Below are 23763 nucleotides of genomic sequence, written 5' to 3' on the forward strand. Positions count from 1 at the left end.
TAAATCAAAATTTTTAGGAATCCGCGCATGGTTCAGATGAATTCGTGGCTAGGACAGATGAATGGCCAATGATAATAGAAATCAAATAAAATACTTAGAAATGCTGATCTATTATATAGGAGGGATGTATCTAATAAATACTCAAAAACAGTTTCAATTGTTGTAAAATTATTTTTATCTTCAGTTCGAAAAAAAAATTATAAATATAACACGAGAAATGCTGTAAGTCAGATACTGTTATTCTAGACTTACTCCAAGTCCCTCTTTATCATATATCATGTATATATGACACAGAAGATCTATGTAGTACACCGCTACTAACTGCAATATCCCGCAATAATTAGTAGATTTGCTATCGGAGAGATACATGCAATCAATAAACTTTTTTCATTTATTCTTAAATTTTAAGAGAGGGACTTGTAGCTCTACAGTTGTTCGAAAAGAATGATTTGACATTTATAACATTAACTGGTGCAATGATTGGTTTTATTTAGAATTATATTTGCAATGTTTTCTCCATTGATCCCTGATCGGTGAACATTGATGTTTCCATCCTTTCTCGTTTCTTCACTTGAATAAAAATGTTTGAAAAGTGTATCAACTTACCTCCTGCCTAACACATGTATTTGTTTTTAAAGTATTTTTCAAAAACAACGCAAGAAAGAGTGAAAAAAGGGGGAGGGTAAATGTACCAGAAAAAAACTAGTTGTGAATTCGAAGCTAATACGAACATTTGCACATGGTTTAAGGGATCAAATTGTTTAATATAAACTTATCGCTACTTGTGCTGCTCATGAATGTGTTGCATTTTTTCGAATGACGTCCATTACCACGAATTGAATGAACCCGAAACTGTAATATTTATTTTATTACCTTGTTCACAAACCATTTTTTTCTGACGCAGTCGGTATAGTTTCGCTTTTACCCTTTGACCTTAAAGATGCTCTTTCATGGAAACGCAAATCACCCGACCGCAATTCTGTTTCCCTATTGGCCAAATACTGATAACTTAGTTCGTTCGAAAAAAAAAACTGTATCGAAAATTAAAATTGCGTGCCATGTCTTATTTCTTGAATGAAATGTAGAAAATTATAAGTAAAAAGAAAAAAAATTACTGCGTCTGCTATCTTTATTTTGAAAGATACATGTAGTACTTGTTTTTGAATGAAGATTTTCTTTTTTTTTTAATTTTCGCTTGCTGCACTAAAATCACACTATTTCACTTCTTCATGATCATTTATCGATATTTCAAAAGGATAATTTATTCATGAAATCTCTATTTTCCATACTTTTAAAATGCCTGATTTATTAGGTAATCAAATGTCTGTCTATGGAGGTAAATAGTCAGATTACTAGGCCGTAACCCATGGCTTGCCAAGATGCCTATTTAAGAATTTTTTCGCAACCCCTTCTTACTCTGAAGAGACATGTTGTCATAGGAAGGGCTGTTGTTTACGTGTTTTCTTGCAAGGTGTTAATTGGACATTTACAGTTTTTAACCAGTTGTTAAGGACAATTTTCGCCTTAAATTGAGGAAATCTCTTGAAAGGTTGAAATCTCGTCGAGTTACATGTACATTTATGTAACCATACTTTAAAAGTATTCCATTGTTTAGAATGCATACGCGCAACAAGACGGAACAAATAAGTAAAAAAATTTTGAAAAGTTTGGATTAGTCTTTAGCATTTGAACCTTACTTAAGGAATACTTGGACACATAGTAAATGAGTGAATCCACGATTTTTACACCTATTAGTGGCAAACCGTCCCCACAGAGAAAAAGGTTAAATAATGGACAGTGTCATATGATTTCCATACAACAGAAACAGAGAATTCCGTTATTGCAAGGTAAGAGAGACAGAAAAAAAAAAGAAAAAAAAGAGCTTAAAAAAAATTAATTATTTTAACGTGTATTGATAAAGGTTTATTTTACCAACTGGACGTACATGTATAGCATTCAACTCGAATCTTCGTGATGAATTAAAAAAAAAAAAAACTTAAAAAGCGTACAGTTCTCAGTTTGAAGTTCATATTGGCCACAATCAAATACGATATAACAATTGACCTGTCTAAAAAAGGGGGTGTTTCCCCACGTCGAACAATTACTAAATTTCTGTATAATTTCATGTATCATTTAACACAGAAACATTGTGTAGAGAATATTTTCATTTCTCATTATATATTTTTATAACAATTCATATAATTGACAACATGAGTAGTCTAATTAACAATACATGTAGCAAAGAACATGGAACGTACATTGAACTTTGCGGAAAGGAGTTTTAAAAAAGTAGAATAATCGATTGGACAACAGAGGTTTTCAAAATAGATATAAAAGTAACATAATTTCGTCGTTAATCTAAAACGCTAAAACGAACATGGCTATCATGGCAAATTGACTAGTAGTTACGGCGATTTAATACTCATAGACTGTGAATCTATCGACGAATAGTTCAGATAAATCGATGCTGATTTTGCGGAATTTTTCACGGAAATGTTGCACAATACATGTATATTTATTAATAACTTGTTATGGAAAACGTGTATCAACAAATATAACATTAAAAACTCAAATTTAGTTAATATGGGAGGTTTAACAATCAGCTTGTTAACATGAAAAGTCTGAAAATAAAACGTATGGTATTTATCGATACAGTGGTATTTTTTTCTTGTCAAAATTTACCTCCCAGGGTTTTAAACAGACTGGAAAGTTGATGTTAATGATAAGTTAAAGTGAAAGTTCAACAGAAAAAAAAACCAACACAAAACTGTGAAACGGATATATACCTTAAGCATGTCTAACTAATTACTCCCTGGAGTCCGCTCATAGGAACTTCTGTATAATCGCAACCCGTAAAACCGAATTAACCCATATTAACCAAATATAAATCACATGAAATTATTTTCCGTTACTGGTTCTATACATAAAATGCACGTAAAATCAGACATGCTTTCCCAATATATACCGTTATCAAACGCAATGTTAATCAGCAGCCTACTTTAGTACTAAATATTCTGCTTAATACTGGTTTCACTGTTTCATCACAAGATTTACAACGACTCTGCCAAACAGTAGCTGCCATTAATTGGTATTACATGTGTTTGAAATCTGAACTTTACAATAGCGACGATTGATTAATGTAGGAACCCATCCAAAAATGTAAATATAAATGACAAATATGATTCATGTTATGTTTTGTATTAACATGTAAATACCATCTGAACTTCGATACACTCTTGACCTCGTATATTATACAACATACATGCATGTAACATTTTGAGAGTACTTGCAATTGTTATGATCATTGATTCATATATGTGTAGAATTTCGTATAGTTGATGTGATGTGAATTGGAGAATGGCATATTTTGAGGAATGGACACTTGACATTAATGGTTCGAATATTTCATTGGCTTTGTAATGATTACAGCATGTTGAGCATTAAGTCATACTCACAGTATGTCCGTGTGTCTGTATGTTATAACTGATGGAAGTCATTGCTTTTTAAGCTTTTTTTATGATTGACTATTTACTTGTAACATCGCGATTATGTTTACTACGATGCATAATTTATGCAAAAAAGTTTAATCATGTTCCTGATTCCTTTAAAGTTACTATGTTCACTTCTTTAATTCTTTTGCCTTAAAAATCAAATACATTGCATTTATTGAAGAAAAAATAAGATATATCTTATAAAGCCATAGTAAACAAATATTGAAATCTTCTACAAACTTCATGATTCGAATAGCACAATCAGTTGAATTCGTTTGTCTTCCAAACGTATTTCAATGCCGGAAGTTTTTTAAAATTAGTTCAAAGTACAAAACCCTTTTTATGCTTTCCGACGGCTGCTAATCTGTTAATAAGCTAAATAAGTAACTGTTTATGAAATATTCAAACTCTTTAATGTCCTATTCTTTCTTTCAGCACGGAATGAAAGCTTCGGGAACCGAGTTCTCCATTGCCTATCTCAGGTACCATGTGCGTCCCTCATTGCATGGATCATTCTATTGGTGGGACTGGGCGGCCTGACAGGTGGACTCCTTATAGGCATTCAGAAAACACGCGATCTCGTTGAAATAGATAACCTGTAAGTATTAAATGAGCATCTCTTATATTTCAATTTCTCACTGGACAGTTGTAAATAGTTAGAATTGTGAAACGCTCTCGGACACACGTATGGTCTTGGAGTAGGAAAAATCATCAACACAGCAACGCCCAGCCGCTTGTACATGAAGGACATACTCTGACCGAGTTCTTCGGTCAGATATCCTGAAGGTTAGGCTCTGCCAACGTCATTCGTTGATTTACAAAATTCGGCTAACAGCGCTAAGTAACAGAATCGCATTAAATATCGATCGTACGAGATCCGCAAGGATTGTCAAGACCGCAAAACCTCCAATCATCCTTTCGATATCTTCTGTCCGTGCGAACATTGCAAGAGTAATCAAGGTCGGTAAAACCACCCTTGTCGTATTTCTGTCTTGAAATACCCTTAATGTTTGTTTTTTTCAAACTTGCATTTTTTATTTCCACAGACGAAATAACATTAAAATACATATATATGAAGTGGGCAGCTTTGGTTGGCCAGTTCACCTCGATATTAACTCTTGATGCGCTGCTAGACCTATATATGTAATTCCAGTTAACTCAACCTTTGGAAACTTGAACTTCCCAAACATCAAAGAAAGGAAATAATGGTGGTTTTTAGTGGTGCAAAGTCTGTGTTAAGTCAGTTTGATGCAAAATTTTAACAAACCTATATTGCAATATTTAACACTTTCAAATTTGTAGAATGAGTTCGATTACAACTAAATCAAATGTAAGCTTTCATTCTCATTAAATGTTCCTTATCTACAGGCAATACATAAGTCCTACAAAATATTTGATATGCTTTATTTAGACCCATTACATCTTGTTCCTTATACATGCCATGTATGTTAGAAGGAATATTCATGACTGATTTATTAGAAATACAATATGTCTGTTGTATGATCGTGCAATGAATAAGACCGTCTACAAGAAGCAGGTCCTCACTGATATGACATTACAACCGGATATACATAATACAAAAATAATATGCAAAATTCAATAATGTCGTAAATCAAATTTCCGATGTGCTACTTTAACATATACCGTAAGTGTACTGTAAGTAAAAACAATTCTAGCAATTTAAATTAAACTGATATTAATTTCGATACAACATCCTAGTTAGGCTATATGCATGTGTATGAGTAATTGCGATTGGTGGTTTTTACGGTCTTGACTGTCCTTGCGGATCTCGCACGATCACCTTTTGCAGGGATTGTGTTACATGTAGTAGATGTCTGTTAGAAGTTGACGCTATTGACGCTCTGGCTCACTTCCACGCCCCATGTGGGTCTGAGAGCGTTTCTCAACTCTGTTTGGGAGTACGTCAACGTAAAGAGTGATGCGTGAGAATAATTTAAATCGCTTTTAAATAGCTATTCAGAGTGTAAATCTGATTTTTTGTAGGTTCAGCATTCATTTGACAAATTCGAAAGATTGTGCACATGATCCCACATATATTCTGTGGTGATAAGTTAGGGCATACTGATATATTGATGTACATGGTTTCAATACAATTAAAATGTTTTATGGAAAAAAGAAAAAAAGAATGGTGACAACCTTGAAGTGATTTATCACTGTTTGCTGTGAAACCTCGTCATTAATTAGCAGGTTGTAAACCTTTGAATTGCCTGGAGATGTTTTCCCATGATGTATGACATTTCAGTAAAATGTCAGCTCCCTTTTCTACCAATAAAGACCAGTTAAAAGTTATGAACAGTCACCTACCACTTTTTAAAGAAGTCCTCTAAACGAGAAGCATGATCCGTCTTACAACATTTATTTATATCTTGCACCACCGACAATCAAATACCGAGAATTCTCGGTGATAGTCTAATAATAAACCGATTCAGGTTAAAAAACTATCTTTTAGCCAAGTGTGGATCAGTTAACTGTCAATTTAAACCCACTATCTACAATATAGACTGTCCAACCACTAAGGGATCAACTGTAAGCGGTTATAGGCGGTTGTATTTTTCCTCGAGAGTTCAAGTTAGAAAACTGGATAATTACATGTATGAGCTTAATTTAATGTTTAGGCAAGTCTAAACTCCTCAAAATAAAATAATTAAAAATTGTAGTAGAACAACCTTTGCAATGACTAGAACCATTCGTACTGTTACCGAAACGGAATAACCGGTTTAATTTCAGAGACCCGCTCCCTGACACTTAATACTGGTTGTCTAAAAGGTGTATACATGTATTTTATAGGTGTTACACATACCAATAGCAAATATTATTTTTATTTATTTTCGTATTCCATTTTCAGATTCTGGTTCCTTGAATATGCAGTAGCTGGTGTGGTAGCCGGTATGTTTGTATTTGGGACCGTGTTGTTGTGTGTGGGCCACATCTCAACAGATCCTACTAGTCGCCATATTTTCCATACTACAAAAAGAAACCTCTGTGCTCAAGGCTTAAATATTACAGTGAGTAGGGGACACATTTTTTCATTTGATATTCTTCAATGAGCATCAGTCAAGACTTTTTTCAGTGATTATGATATACGACTTTCAGTTGTTATACTGCAATTAGTGTTGTCTTAACTTTCACTTGATATTCTTTTGCGATGTTCTGCTCATGTTATGTTGTCATATCAATGTAGGCTATGTTCTTTTTTTCTGCAGTTTTAAACATTTTATTCTTGTTTTTGATGACAATTTCCCTTTCATCTCTGAAGTCCTATTTCATTTGTCTTCCTTTAAATATCCAAAGAACTAGGTGTTTTTGCTTCACATTTCTGCTTATTACTCGCGTTCTCCTATTCTCAATACAATAGTAAGACTTGCCTTGATGTATGGGATAGATAATTGATTCAACCAAGCACAGAATTCATGACTAATGGTATTGAGATGACAGATGTAAATACCTAACTCAGTCATAGTACTGTTGGTTTACTGAAATCAGCAAGCTACTCATTACTATATCGTCGGGCTGATAATTATCGCAGACACATACTAACTCATTCTCATGACTCTATCTGTTTATTCCACGATCAAAGATAATGATTAGTTTTTAAAGCTTAATTATATTCAGATGTTGTAAACTTTTATTCATTCATGATAGTATTTGTGAGACTTCATCTGAAAGTTTATCATGTTAAGCCTTTTCATTTCAATCACTATTTTCTCCATTGAGGTCATCATAATTTAACTCACCTTATCTTCCCTGTCCTTAATGTTGGTCATACCAGGCCAGTATTAAACAAAAAAAAATAAATGAATAAAAATAACATAAAATAAAATAAAATAAAAAAAAAAAAAAAAAAGACAAGACTTGGTCAAGTTATGCGTCGGTTTCACAAAAAGTGATAAGTATGAAATCGATCGTAAATCATGACGTCACAATGCTATTTTAGTTTATGACGTCATTACTTACGATCAACTTTACACTTACGACTTTTTGTGAAATCGAGACCAGGTTAGCTTCAAGAAGTTTCCATAGATATCATCATGTAAACATAACAAACTTGTATCCCCCTTGGTAGTCTCTGGGAAACTTTCTTTCATTGAATGCGGGAGTCACTTCAAAGACCTAAAGGTTGGTAGTCTCTGCCTTTTTGCTGCAAGCGGCATTTACATACATGTATAGGATATAGAGTGACGACCGGTTGGCTTGGATTCAGAATAATGTGTTCGAGTGGGGTCACATGCCTCCTGTGGACCTATTGCCTCCGTGAGTTTGCACGGTAAAGATCTGGTTTAGGGTCTCCTATTAGTAATAAGCAAGGTTTGTTTCATTAGTCAAACGTTCTCGCCCTGATATGCGTGAAGTATCGACAATAGGATGTAAAACCAAATTTCGTTAATCAATTAGTCGTTAAAATGAAGTAGCTATAATGTTGTGAAATCACCATTATGGGTATTCACGTCTTGTCTTAAGGTACATGTGTATTTTCTTTTGCTGCAATCTTGTAAATTTTTATTGTTAGTTTGGACCGTTTTCAAAATCGTCTTCCTGAATTTTTCCTTGTCCTCTCTTTTCACTTTCACCTTCTTTTCACCACTTTCACACACTGATCTATTCAGCCATTTTAAGTCTAATTTACATGACATACAATTACATACGTTAGCCTCAGAGTTTCAAGGTATGTTCTGTATTATCCACACAATTAACTCATCCCACAAAACACGCCAAAAGGGATTACGAAGAAACGAAATTTCTCTTCTTTCCATGTTATGGGCTAACTGATCCAGCCATAATGATTTGCGGCGTCCTGGAATTAACAGAGAATACAATAACAAAGAGCAAAGCCTGATCAATCGCTTCTTACTGATACTGATTTAATGATGTCAGGAGATGCCGTGTCACTAACAAAACGTACTTAGATGGGATTGTGAACGCAAAGAAAAACTTCTATGCCATGGCAGAAAATCAATGACCATCATCTTAGATAGAATAAATGTCGACACAAGTTGACAAGCATATATTAATGGTTGTCTGGTCATATGAGGACAAAACTCACCGATTTATAACTGCAGTCTGTCTATCGTCAGTGAGTTGTAGATGATTCGTCGGCGGCAGTAAATCTAGTCTCTTTGCTATTTGAATTTTGTCTTTTGCCAGTCTGGAGCCATTAAGTTTTCTTTTGTCAGTGAGTTTAATTTGTGGTTAAAACGTTATTTATTGCAAATTTGATCAATAGTCTAGTAACCAAGGTCTGTCTTATTCTCTATTTTCTAAAACTGTATGTCTTTTGACAAGGAGTTGAAAATATTGTCCGAGTTATATTTAGTCCATTTTTTAGGTAAGTGTTTCGTTACTGATTTGAAAGTGAAATTATATGTTAAATGTTTGTGAGTGAGTACAATACAATAAAATAACTACAATGTAATATAAGTTAGTATAGGGTTTGTAAGTCTCGTTCTTGTTTCAGTTTATCTTCCGGAATTTCCGATGTATAACGTATTGAATTCCGAAGACCGATCTGCATTTTATTGTTTACTTCCGGGAAATCGAAACCCTGCATCACAATGCAAAATATTTTATTTTATGCTTTCCCTAATTTTTTTATCTTGTATAACTAGATATAAGTAATTTTTTTATCAGTATTTTTACCAAAAAAGATACTTTTAACATTAAACTCAAAGCTATGTTAATGACGAATCACCATGCGTTTGAATGGTAGACGAGGACCGACTCTCATGAAACAACGGAGTCACGTGACGAGACTTACATATCCTATATACTCTCAAATAACGCTTAAAGAGATGAATGTCAAAAACCTAAGGCTACTGTATGTTACTGAAATTGGAAACACGATATAGTCTCAATGAATAAAATTGAAGAATTGCAGTAAAAATAAATATCAATAAGAAGCAATTTGTACATGTGTATTCAATTGTAGCTAAATTTATATCGATGAATTTCATATTGTATGCTTGCATTATTAATTCCGATTTTGTTGTTTATGCAATTATATTTTGCAGTTTTGATAAATACTCAAGATAAATAGTTTTAAATTTGTTTATAATTCTAGTTTTAATTGAAGCGAATTCAAATCAGTCATATTTTTGGCTATAACTGAAGCATCGCAATCTTTTTTTAAATTTAAAGTGTTCGATCAGATTAAACGGCTTTCTATTGTGAGTAATGAATTCATTGCCAGAACCACATAATGTCATAAATTTCTGCAATTTATTTATCAATTAATTGCAGTACACTTGAGCATTGTTAGAAATGATCGCTATTTACGATGGCTGTGATACGCTGATATTTAAAATAATTGTTACTTTCTAACTTATTAGGATATTAATCAAATGTTCCCAATTGGATCATGAAAATTCCCGAGTTAGCTCTGCACGTTTTGTTTTTTTCTATTTTGTTAATGAGTGCCTTGTCTGTAAAACGGGTTTAACAATAACGCTACATGTACTTTGTCAGTTTGATAACTCAATTATGTCATTGGTAATGATCTACATGACAATATATGTCAATATGTACAAGAAAAATGAAGTGCAATGTAAATGATTGTGGATGCTCGAAGCTCATATTCAGTAATTTTTTTTTCCAGATTTTTGGACTCCTCTAGATTTATCCATTTCAAAGCATAAATATTGTTTTGCCCAGTGACCCCTTTTTTCATAATGTCTTTCAACAAACTTTAAAATGTGATTTGAGCAGTTTTTATGCAATTGTTGTTATTTTTTTTCTCATTTTTTTTGAAAAATAAAGCCTACTAAGACAAAACCTATGGAAAATCAAGAGAAATCCTTTTCCCGCCAAGAAGGATCTTTAAAAGTTTTTAAAACCTTTTGAAATCGTTCTTATTCTTAAGTAGGGCACCAAACACCCTTAATAATAGTTTTAAACAAGCCATGTTGTAACAATAAATTATGCTTACCGGGTTTACCCACTACATTTCTGCTTCTAGGATGCACAACATACAGTATGTCTGTGGTTAGATACGTTGTGAATAAGTTTTTCCTGCTATTCCGTAGCTCTGAAATCTATAAAAAGTTGCATTTGAAAATGCACAGATACGCAGTAAAAATGTTTACATTAAACTATTGAGCAGAATGATAGTTATATTACGACATTACATTATTTTTACTTTTTCATTTCAGATGTTGATATTCAGCTATATCTTTGGTATATTGTGGGTCCTTCTTACTGCAATATTTGGAGTGCCTCTTTACCTCCTAGTAAATATTCTGATCATCCACGATGATGTCAATGAGATCAATCTAGTCAATTACGGTAAGTTTCCCTGGCAAGTGGTTGTATATAGTGATTATGTGTCCGTCCCTTCGTCCGTATTTCCGTTAAACACAGGGGTACACTCCTCTTATTTGTAAATCCTTTCATATCTATGAAAAGTATGGAATCAAACTGTATTAAGTATTGTAATTTTGAATCTTTGATTTTAGATTTTGATCTTAAGGTTTTTTTTAGGTTTCTTATAGCAAAACATACCAGAACAGTCAACTGTTGACTCTAATCCTAATTACAATTCGTCCCAACATCAAAATATACTTTACGCCTGAAAAGGTAAATTTCCTCAATGTATCTGGTTTATGAAATGAATTTATAGGAAATTTCATTTAATCATTCAGTAGCTTCATGATAAACTTTTAAAAAAAATCAATACAACATGGATATTTGTAGGACAACTTTAATAATTATGTCGATTACAGGAAGTTGCTACCTTATTTGTCGTTAATTATATGTGCAAGTCCCAATATAATTATAATAGGGGACTGTGCGACAAGGGTGACAATTGTCACGTACCTTTTTCCAATTAATAAGAATAGAGTCGTACGAATTGTATAATGTTGCAAAGCTGAGACAAAGTAATTTGAAATAAAGAAAATTAGGATTGTTTTTGTCATTGCAGAATGCTGTTTTTTTTGTAATGTAAATCCGGTAAATAGGTCAACCCCGAGAAAAAAAAAATTAGCAATTCCAAGAAAGTAGTTGAAATAAGATAAATCTACATTTCTATTGTATGTTTCAGGTTTGAATGACAAAACTTATAAGGGTGAAGATCTGACTAATTTTTTGGTCGAGGTAGGTCAATATGTTCACTGAAATTGCAAAGGTGTTACACTGATATAAGTAAGGTAACATGCACACAGAAGGTCATTTAAACTACGTTCGTGATCTTTTTGCAATCAGAAGGATTGAAAAATTAAATATTACAACTTATGTATATGACTGTTAAAATATAATCAAGCATATGTATTCATTGAAATGTTTTTTCAAATGAAATATAAAAACAAACAGTTATATGACAATGGAAACATTTATTACCACTTAAATGTACTTAACAGCTTCGTATAAAGTACACTAATGCCAATCATATATATTGCAATTTATGCTGCAAACGTGTTTCAAGGAGTAACCTCTTATCAGCAGCATAACAATCAACCATATATATATAAAAGGTTTGATTTTTTTCGTATTTCATTCTCAACATATTGTATCATACATTTATGGAATAAATGTTGTCCATTACGTGACTTTAAAACATACTGTTGGCATTTCATCTTATTTCCAGGTGAATCGTTTGCTTGTCATATACATTACTATCTTTGTGTCATCTCTCCTGATCACCATAAGCATGGTAAGTAGTTCGTGTAAATGAATTTGCAAACTCAATTTTCCATTTCAAATTCACCTTCTAGTTTATTTTTTTATATAAAAGATAACACATATTTCAGCTTTATAACAACGCTGAGTCTGTTATGAATTGATTGATCGCTCACTTGTTCATTTTGAAGAAAAAAAATTGTATACGAACAAAGGGAGACAAATCGTAAACTCCTCTATAATGACTATAATTTTTGAATTATTTTACCTTTTCAGTACTACTGTTTTGCCTTGTTATTAATGTTCTGCTTTTGTAGTTAAATCAGTCTTTTAACTGCATGTTTAATTCTTTGCTTTTGTTTAGTTTCTAATCAGAGTCTGGCAAAATATTCCGAGTTTGAGTGATATCTGTTACAAATTACAAGAATTACTATCTGTGTGAATAGTGAGTTATAACTGATGCATGCATAACAGCGTTTGTGGTTCTTTGGCAGTATTCCTAATTGTTGAATGTTTAAGTAGCTGTCTTTATAAGAATCATGCAAAATTTGAATAATGTGATACACCCCAAAGAAGGCTACATATTTTTATTTTTGTAATTAAGTTGTTTTATGGGTCTATATTATGAAATGTGTAATTATTCATTCAAATCTGCCTGCTCTAAGGAGATAATCAACATTGAAAATCCAATAGATTCTATTGTATTCGAGTGTCATTTACAGAGTTATCTCCCTTAATTTTGAAATCTACTGCATTCTGTATAATTTTTATATCCTATGAACACAGATTATATGAAAAACTGAATGTTGATTTCCATTTACTTATGCATTTCAAACAAAATATCAAAAATAAAAATATGTAGGCTTTTAACGCACGAATCGCATTTTGCATGATTCTTAGCTGGAGTGCTATTTAAGCCTTTGTCAGTTAAATAAAGTTTTGACATTGTCTTGTGAAATTTAAATAGTGTTGTCCAAGGAATCTTCTTTGTTTGATTACTGCATATTGCAGCTCAATAGATTATCCAGTTGTTATTTGAAATTTTTTAGTTTGAAAATTATTAGTATATTTGGTTAGGCCAAATGACATGAAACCTTTCTGCCATTTATTTGTACCTTTACTAAGAGGGTAAATGTTTTATCCCTTTTTTGTTCGGATTTTAATCATTTGTGGCTGTTGTATTCATTTGTTTGTATTAGTATTGCAAATAGTAATTCATTGTTTATCACTATAATATTTAATTTAGATTTTATTAGATTTAACATTATCAAGGATAAATAAGGACAAAATAAGCTCACTTTGCAATTAGGTGTAGACAAACAGTTCGTATTGGTTTTTATAAGATGATAAGTCGTAGAGGAAATCACTATTAGATCAATGATTAAATTTCTGAAGTCAATTTTAGGATAAACACACACACACACACACACACACACACACACACATTGCAAGCAAACATTTACCCAGTCAATATACTGAGATAAAAGAGCATCTCTTACTCTCAAGATAAAACAAGTTGATAAAAAACACTGACAGAAGCAATCGATAACCTATGGCATCTCTCCTGGAACATATTAAATGTGAAACGTAATACCTGCAATGCATAATTAACACTTCAATACGGCAAAATGTCCTACTAGTACCTGTTTTAATCCTCTTTGTTCATTTAAGAGACATATGATACAGTAATAATCCCAAAGAGTACTGTTGGAACGGAGTTTTCTCAATATTTATTGCTTTACAGTAAGCGTAATGCTTCGCAATTCAGTCCTCATTGATCTTCTCATTTTATCCTCATTGTTTAAAAGTTATATCATGTCGGTGTTTGTTAAACATTTCATGCAGAGGATGATACAGGAGCTCAGTTAAATACCACTTTATGGAAAAAAAACTGGTTTGATCGGGGTTGTAATCAATATAATTAATTTAATTACGAGTAAAATATTAATTTTAAGGTTTGAATAAGTTCCATTTATTGTGAATAGCATGTTCATGTTGCTAGATTATTTATTTTCTGCGTAGCCCTTTGTTTCCGCAGGGATGTGTTCTGCAATGCAGGAATGTAGAATTTTATAGTGTTTTTTTTTATTTGTTTTTATGCTTACATACCACTCAAAACGAATATTTCTAATTTCTACTATCTGTTGATTTACTTTATATACGAGTTGCTCGATTTGTGACCTGGCATATGTTTGCATCACAAATGAGTTTATTGAACGATTATGCTCTATCATTTATACTTCACTTTAATAATATGTTTTGCAAACGAACTTGAATTACTATCATTTACATCACAAGTATACGTTGCACCTTTACGTTACAAATGAACATGAATTCTTCTGTTTTATCACCTTTTTATCACTATAATTTCAGGTTCACTTTTTGATCGTCATTAGTTCTAATTTGACTCATCTAAAGGATACCAGGCTTGCCACTCTAAATGCCTACTCCGACCACACTGACATGCAGAACTCTAAACACTCCGTCGTCGATACCACCATGTGACGATACGTCGGCATGAAAGGGACGTCCCTGTAAAATCCAGTCGTTGAAGCGGCATAAGAGGAGATAATCCGATGACACAAAAACTTAAATAGTTCAAGTCAAGTTCATTCAAATCAACTGCACCAACTCTACCTTCACATTGTAGTATTAAAATCAAGTTACTTTAGCCATGTCTATGAATGCTAATGTGCGTTTAAAATACACAGTTGGAATAGTATACATGTGAAAGAAAAGTTTAATCTTTGTTATAGCTACACTTGTATTTCTTTCATTTAAAAAAAGATAACTGTTTATTTAAAAAAAAACGTACATGTACGGATAAAATGAATGGTGCAATGATTTTGATGAACTTTTGCTGGAATTATTTAAAACTGTAATGCAACACTTTTTTGAAGGAGGTAGATTATTTAATCATATTAACAATATGCTCTGACAATTTGATATATGTATATAAGAGAAACTATATACTATCGTTTTGCAATATTAACAGTATGTAGTAGATGTAGGAGAAAATATTTCAACCAAATGACAAAAATGCAATGTTTGTCTAAATGATATAAATTTAAGTAGCTGTATGTAACGTGTGAAGGACTATATATTCATGACTAAAATACTTATTGTAAGGAAAGTGAAATAGACATTCTATGGACACTGAAGTTGTCCAGATATTGAGCTTTTATACTGTCAGTCGAATATTTTTTTTATAATTAAGCTAGACATAAAAATGCTATCTTCTGTTCGAATTTGAAATGTAGAATCTCGTTCACTATATGATTACAAACAAAATCTGTTAGACTTACTAAAAATGCCATATGCCTGTGTCAATGACTGGATACGGTGAAAAGATTTCACGTTCCCTTTCATGTAAAGATTTTTTCTCTATTGTGCTTTAAACAGCGCGTATTATTCGGCACGTTCGAGGCATATGTTGTAACCACGTTGTAAACCATGTGCAATATTAGTTGGACATAAAGGCATATTACTTTTGGAATTTATGGAGGAAACGAGTATTATTCACCGATGAAATTATATTCTATGCATTTTAAGAGTACGCAGGGAGGGTTACCGATAGCTATATTTTGAAACATGTATACAAACAACATTTGAATCTGTATTGAATAGACTTCTACTAGTACTAAGTATTCTTGGTTTAAATTTTTGTACTTTTAGCGTACTCTGTTTGTATGCAAAGCAGGAAATCATATAAATTATGTGCTGTTAGCAGTTTAAGAGTCAAAATATTTTCAACATGAATAAGAAATTAATATGCACAGTAAATCTGAATTTATCAATTATACTAATTGAAAAAAAATGGCTACCAAAGTATTGACTCATGAATGATAGACTGTAGAAAGGCCTTCGTAGGATAAAATTCCAAGTTCTAAAAACGATATTGCCTTTATGTCCATATAGTCATCGGCAAGAGCTTTTCTTACTGCTTAGTGTTAAAGCGTTGCTAATTAAGAAGTTCATAGTAACTTCTATATTTTCTCTACTTTCCTTACATAAGATTGCTGTGTAACCAACTTCCAAATAACTTTTTTCTAGATTTTTTTCTTGTAGCAATATTGCAATATAACTTATTCACGTTTTAGCAATGCAGACTGTTTTTGTTTTTGTTTTAAATTCTTGTGGATAACATGTCATTCATTTTACACTTTAAATGATACTTCATGTTCATTTAGTTTGAGTTTGGTGCATGAAGACTACGCCTTATCATTGCAGATAAATCAGTTATCATTTTTGAGAAAAAATGTGTTTTTCTGTACAACTACTTACACATGTTTTGAAACTGTGTGTAAATCTGAACTATTTACCCAACAATTCAATGTTTAGCCTTGGTTTGTAGTAGTTACGATTCGTAGATATTTCTTCGTACAAAATCAGGCAGCTAAAACAAAGGCATATTTCTACAATTGGATGGGAAGTCTACAAGTGAGAATAAAGAATGAATTATAGCTTTAAAATTGATTTAAAAGTGAACATGTCCAAACTCCTTTACCACGTGATATATGGAATTTTTTACATTTTAATTTTAATCTTAAACCTTTTAAAAACGATGCGTAATTTTGAGGTACTGGCTTTTCCCACATATCTAGTATTGATTTTGAATTCAGGTCATAATTAAAATATTTTGATTCAGTGGTACAAACTAATTGGTTTCCAAAAGATATTAGAAGAAACCTTGTCCTTTAAAATGGGAATAATTCGGAACAGTGTTGTCTGTGACTTTCTCGGGATTACCCTTGTTTCAATTTCAACTGTAGAAATATGTATTTTCGAAAGTGTATGTAAATTCAGGACACAAACTTGTCTCTCTGTGTGTTTCTTGTCAATAACAAAAAAATGTACATGTAAAGTATATGTAAATATACACGGTTATGCCTATACAGTGTTTGTCTTTGCTTAATGTATGCTTTGTATTTTGTAATTACTTTAAGAAAATGCATTTTATGACTTGACGTCTCCTTGTATTTTAACTTTTTTCATTACCCTTTTTCTTATAAAATAGTTTAATAGTTTAATTTTCGTACATGACACTTGTTTTGTTTTAATTACATGATCGATGAGATTAGATGGTTATTGTAAAAAAAGGTATTTTAATCTTTAAATATTAGGTATTAAACACATGTTATTTGTTGTGAAAATACTAAGTGTTAACATGTTAAAATAAACAAGTTATTTCAGGAAAAGTCATACCTAATTTAGGTAGGTGTAAATTTGTAAATGTTTTTTTGAAATTGAAATGGCACGTCTATATTGTTGTTTAAAGGGCAGTTTCAGGGTTTTAGTCGTTCCGGGAGATCTGTTATTTTTATACAAGATTTTCTTGAGTGTTGAATGGTTACTGATATACGTTGTTGGTAGATTTTTTACCTCTGATGTTAATGATTAGATTTCTGTATATTTTAATTTTTTAATTTCATTACATGTTCTTTATGTTCTGACTTGAAATAAACTCTGTGATAATTTTTACTACAAAGCAAGAGGGGACTATCATACTAAAAGTTTCTGAAGTCGATATTCATGTAGGAGAGGTGAAGGAGGAACGTTAAAGAATTTACTATTTCAACGATAACTTATTATAAAACCTTCTATACAGATTGCGTTTTCTATTGGGTGAAATGTTAAAAGGGCAATAAAAAAGCAAAAGAATATTTCATTAACTGTCCATGTCTTGCCATGGATGAAATCATTCAACCCGTGAACTATGATGGTAATGATCTTAGATTATATTTATTGTATGGATTACAAGACACTAACTTTAACAAAGTAGTAACGTATTTGTTCTGTCTTGCTTTGTTGAAACTGAATAAGTGCCAGTATTTTCTGTTAAGAGTTTTCGTTATGTACGTTATAAACCTCAAATTATATACAATGTATGTTGAAATCATTGTTGTTGAAATATTGTAGTACAGTAAACAAAGACATAGTTGTTTAGATCTTAAAATGGGTAGAAATGACAAATTATATTTCATATAGTTGAATACATGTACATGTAATCATTTTACGTGTAACTCGTATTTATCCTGAATGGAACAAAATATGGAGAATAGCAATATACATGTAAATATATAATCAACCACCGTTCAAATTTATCGCAACTGAGTTGTTATAATTAGAAGGAGAACTTTGTGCTTTTGATGAATCCATATACTGTGGAGTTGTGGTTTCAGATGTTTTGACTTAAATCTAATACATATAAGATTCACAATCACTACCTATTACATCTAATTACATCCATCATTCTTGTTTATACATGTACATGTACTAAGATAAGCTAGGAATACATGTGAAATAAATAGGTAATCCGAAAAAGAGCTTTAAGAGATAAAATTACCAGGGAAAACAGTAAGTAGCTAGTGAATGAGTTTTCACTCACCATGTTAGCTGCCACTTGCATGAGTCACAAGGAGATACAGAATTATAAAAATCTCATACCATTTGTCATGTGCTCATTTTATGACTTATATTATTACTAGTTAGTTAGACATTTTCGTCAATTCTCTATTTTCATAGTACTTGAGATTAATAGATTTTATTTATGTATGGTAAATAAAGTGTTCAATGTCAAATGATTGTGTTTTCATTACTGCTTTGTTAAGTTATGGGTGTTAGCTGGTCTGTTTAAGAATAACAAGGGTTTCAAAGTGTTGTGAAATATTATAAGATCTTTCATGCTAGCGCAAAACAAGAAGAAAACAATATGAGTCAATGCGCCCATTTTTTGAGATATGAGCTCTTAAAATTTTGGTAGAAAAGGATTTCTCTGGAATTTCCATAGATTTGTCTTAGAAGGTTTTATCTATAAAAACAATAACAAATAACAAGGATTGCATAAAAAGAACTTTCCACATACATTGTAAGGCTTGTTACATGAAAGTATGAAACGATAAGTGGTGGTCATTGTGCAAAAGCTATTAAAGAGTAATCAAGGAACCAAAATAATGTAATCCAGGGACAAAGACCAGACATACACAACAAAGAACATAAAATAACTAAAATAGTGCATACAAAGTAGCAAAAGCAAATGAGCAACTCGGACTCCTTTAAAAACTTGGAGCATGGACCAGGCACACGGGTATGGTAAGCGTCCTCTGCTTTTCTGCAAAATTTAAAGATATGAAGTGGATAAACCAATGGAGTCAGACAATCCGACAAAAATGGTTGAACATGACCTACAAACATTTTTAAGGCAAGGTCATCATAGAAACAGTAAATGAGACGGTGAGAGCAAGTACGTAACAGATATAAACTAATAACAACAAACAAAATAAAACACATCGCGGTTGAAACCTGATACAACCACAAAACGTTGAACCTTGACATTTCAAAGCAAGTATGGCCAAAGGACAAATACAAAAAAATACCAGTTTTACATATTGTAAACTTCGATATGCTGTACACATGTTTCAAGTAGTAACCTCTTATCAGCAGCATTAAAATCAAATATATAGGAAGATCATATTCAAAATATTAGTTGTATACAAGAAGTACTCAAAACCAAAACTACTGAAAAAGGAATCCATCACCGAGAAGTTCTACCATGTGCAATGCATGGAATGAAGCCTCAGTGTTTTACGTATATTTAAATTTGGTATACTTCAATATTTCATAAATAGGGTAGATAAAATATGATATAATTCGACGTCAGACATGTCTGACAACTGGGTTGGTGAATACCCTCGGGGACCTCAGGTCCACCAGCAGCAATATCTACCCAGTGGTTCTTAAATACAAAAAAAAAAAAAAAAATTAAAAAAAAAAAAAAATAAATAAAAAAAAAAAAAAAAATAATAATACCAATTTTATATGTTGTAAATTTCGATATGCTGTACACGTGTTTCAATGAATAACCTCTCAACAACAACATTAAAATCAAATATGTAGGAAGATTATAATGTTTGTTAAACAATTGAAAAGTCTTACCCTTGAAAACTTTCCCTTTGTAATATACACAGTAAGACATTTTGTTAATACATACAATGCTAACCTTCTACAACAGTTTGACTTTTTGCACTTTGCGACCTAGTCAAATGCAATTGTCGATGTTTCCATCATGATTTTTGTAATGTAAACTGGACGACCTTTCATCAAATATACAACAACCCTACTTTCTGTGAACTTTAGAATTTTGCACTTATTAACCCCAACTAGGTTAGTTTTCTGTATAAAAAAAATAAAACTTGAGATGTACACATTATGACTTTCAATTTGATATGCGACAACCTAACTATATAAACAACTTAAGTGTTGCATTCACTGACCTCACCCAACTCAATTTTTCGAGACAAAACATCGATATTTCGGATGAACGCTTTAGATCTTTCATTTGATATGCAATAACTTTACCCTCTAAGAACTTTAAATTTTTTGCACTTAATTACCGTACTCTTTCAACATGCATGACTTATTGTGGTTGGAACTCTGATTTTTGAATTGTGCTCATTTAGACCTTCAAAATGATATATCACATGACCCCCCTCGACGAAGTTAAAAAAAAATGATGCAATATCAAATCTATAAATAGGTGTTGATGAAATATATAAAACAACTGAAAATCATGAAAATTTTAGGTTGTTGTAGTATCATTGGTTTTTTTATTTGTCCTTGGTATTTTTTGCAGACAGTTGTGCAGATCTCTCATTCTTTGGAATGATCATTTGTGTGTCTATTGTGGATTTTAAAATATATACCCCCGCTTTCAAAACTTAAATATGTCAAGGTCACAAACCGGATTCTGCAAAACATTTAAATGTCATAACTTTTGAACAGACGGTCTGACAGATGTAAACTTGGTCTCAAAATGAAGGACTTATTGAGAAGGTCATGTCATACGCTGTATGTATTCACTTATCTCTTATCGTTTTCTAAATTTCAAGGTGTGTAGTTTGCAGTGAGAAAGCTTTCTAGCACTCTATGACCTTTGACCTTGGATGTAAATGATATGTCACACAGACCAAAGATCATTGATGAAGGTCCCATGTTTCAACAACTTCTGGTTCTCGAAATATGATTGTTTAAAACTTAAGTATGATATTTAAAGGGATATAACTCTTGTATAGTTTGATAATAAAATACATGTTTATGTTTATTCATTAGGTCTTTATCTTGTGTACATGAAACAGTTTTTAGATTGATTCTATCTATTATGGTTTTCAAGATATGACGGATTAAAAGAAATTGTTTTAAGGGAATATAAAAAGAAAATTTTGCAAAAAAAGAAATAAAAAAAAAAAAAAAAAAAAAAAAAAAAAAAAAAAAAAAACATTAGAAAAACAATTAGGTCTTTCACATGCCCCTGAATATTAGTTGTATACAAGAAGTTATCAAAACCAATACTATCGAGAGCCACAAATAGTCTGAAATACAATAAACTGTTTGGCACAACGTAGGTTTTCGACACAGAATTCATTTAGAATTGTAGACATTTATCACTTGTTCTATAATATCCTAATGTCCTAAAAGCATACAAAACTCCAGAATTCGTTTGATTTAATGCATTTTGTAATTCAGAACTTTACAACTGTAATTTTAAACACCATGTCAAGCAATTCCTATCAGGCGAAAGAAACATTTCTCAATCCATTACTTAGTTTCCAAAGGACATTGCTTGAGGTTGACAATTTTGCTTTAGAAATTGAACAATATCATGTTTACTGTACAGTAGTCATGATACCTTTTTTGAGTTTTTTTCCCTTTGACCATATCTGTTCAATGGGGCTATAAATTGTGCAAAAAATAATTGGAGGGTCCTATGAAAAGGAAACTGACCATTCTGAAACAAAAGAAGAGTACAATGGAGTTTTGTCAAGGTGAAAACAAGTTTGCATAAAAATTGATTGACAAACATTTTAGTAATTTTTTATTTACAAAATAAGACTTTCATAAACATGAGATGTCCTGTATTAAAACAAATAAATGCTTGGTTTAACAAAAAAAAAAAAAAAAAAAAGAAAACTCATTCCTTCAGATGAGTTTACAAACGGTAAAAAACTCGAATACAAAAATAGTGAAACCGTTCTTCTATCCTTATCAAGCAGTAATGAATCATCATGCTTATCTCGGAAAAGGACGACATATTAGAAAGTCCCTACCGGTGCACCTAGTCCATGCTCCCAGTTTTTAGTGGAGTCCGAGTTGTTCATTTGCTTTTGTTACTTTGTATGTATGATTTTAGTTACTGTATGTTCTTTGTTGTGTATGTCTGTTTTCCATGTCTGGTCTTTGTCCCTGGATTACATTCTTTTGGTTACCGCTATAACCTTGGTTCCCTTGATTACTCTTCCAATCACTGGGAATAAAACATACTACATGAACAATTATTCAAAATGTAAATGTTCAAGTCAGTGCCTAAATGTAAAAGGGAAAAACGTGTTTTAAATACAACTGAAGCACTAAATATCAATTTGTCTATTGGCTTATTTATTTATTAGTTTTATTGATTCTATAAATTATACTTGACTATGTCTCATTTGAAAAACAGTGCACTTTGTTCTTTGTATTAAGGAGGCAGACCTAGGGTAAGGGACATAACGCTTGAAATCAGTTATGCTTGTATCATATTCAATTTCACCAAAGCCTGTCAAGCTTGTATTCGAAACAAAATGGAATCAATCCAAGTTATTTTGATGCTTACATGATATTGATGTAAAAATCTGAATACAAACGTTCCAATGATTTATAAGAGTTGTGTCCCTTACCAGAGGTCTACCTCCTTAACATGAGGCTACGAAAATAACATTGGTGCTGAATTTTGCTTCCTATTTCGATATATTTGGACCTGAGTACTCATTGTTTACAATTAACTTTTAAACCTTGAACCTATTGCGTACTGTTTCTAATGAGAGGTTACTCCTTGAAACATGTGTACCGAAATGTGCAATATTTATATGATTAGTATTTTGAAAAGATAAGGGCAACGCAGCTCAACTGACGTGCAATTTGCTACCTACTTTTCATAAAACTCTCAGCAAAACATTTTCTTATGCTTAACTAATTATTCTTATTATGTAGATAGGAGTGAGATACCGAACGTTTCCTGTGTAAAAAATATCGACATTTCATACTGTTAAAATTTTCCTGTAATTTCACTCTTAGACTTTCCTTCGCCAAAACGTCACAAAATATCAATCCGTCGTTCACAAAATTTAAAACTTATATGTATGTTGAAATTTTAAACAAATTATGGAGGAAATCTATATAAAAATAAGACAATAAGTTGAATAACCAAAATATGGTACTAGTGCCAAGAACGTATTAAGATTTTAAGTAGAACGCGTAACAAGTTCCTCACACTCTCTAAATCTAGGCATTCGTCGGCCCGCGTAATCATATTTTGGTTATTCTATAATCCTATTATTATCGGTTTTATACTTTTTTCGAGTGGAGTCCGAGTTGCTCATTTGCTTTTGTTACTTTGTATGTATGATTTTAGTTACTTTGTGTTCTTTGTTGTGTATGTCTGCTTTCGATGTCTGGTCTTTGTCCCTGGATTACATTCTTTTGATTACCGCTATAACCATGGTTCCCTTGATTACTCTTTCAATACATAACATGCATTAATTTCAGTCAGGACAGGTTAATTACATATAACAGAACTAACTTCATTTAAACTTGAATCCCCCCGTGCAGGTCC

General features: G+C 31.9%; 1 protein-coding gene and 1 long non-coding RNA gene across 2 annotated transcripts in view; one reads left to right on the forward strand and one right to left on the reverse strand.

Moving 5' to 3' along the window:
* Positions 1–18700, forward strand: part of LOC148605025 (uncharacterized) — a 28940-nt gene extending 10240 nt beyond the window's left edge. The window contains exons 3-8 of the mRNA XM_088550404.1: positions 3927–4089; positions 6358–6517; positions 10655–10787; positions 11545–11597; positions 12088–12153; positions 14493–18700. Coding sequence (XP_088406530.1) covers positions 3927–4089; positions 6358–6517; positions 10655–10787; positions 11545–11597; positions 12088–12153; positions 14493–14624 — 707 coding nt within the window. The 3' untranslated portion in view covers positions 14625–18700. The remainder of the gene's footprint in view (positions 1–3926; positions 4090–6357; positions 6518–10654; positions 10788–11544; positions 11598–12087; positions 12154–14492) is intronic.
* LOC148605026 (uncharacterized) lies at positions 6369–11147 on the reverse strand. The gene is made up of 3 exons (XR_015916148.1): positions 11004–11147; positions 10432–10537; positions 6369–8304 (listed from the first exon to the last, which is right to left on the reverse strand). It is a non-coding gene; the product is annotated as an uncharacterized LOC148605026 (long non-coding RNA).
* Positions 18701–23763: the final 5063 nt, after the last annotated feature.

This window comes from Perna viridis, chromosome 10, assembly GCF_037379345.1.
Source record: "Perna viridis isolate PV_CMFRI_1.1 ecotype Kerala chromosome 10, ASM3737934v1, whole genome shotgun sequence".
NCBI classification, from domain to species: domain Eukaryota; kingdom Metazoa; phylum Mollusca; class Bivalvia; order Mytilida; family Mytilidae; genus Perna; species Perna viridis.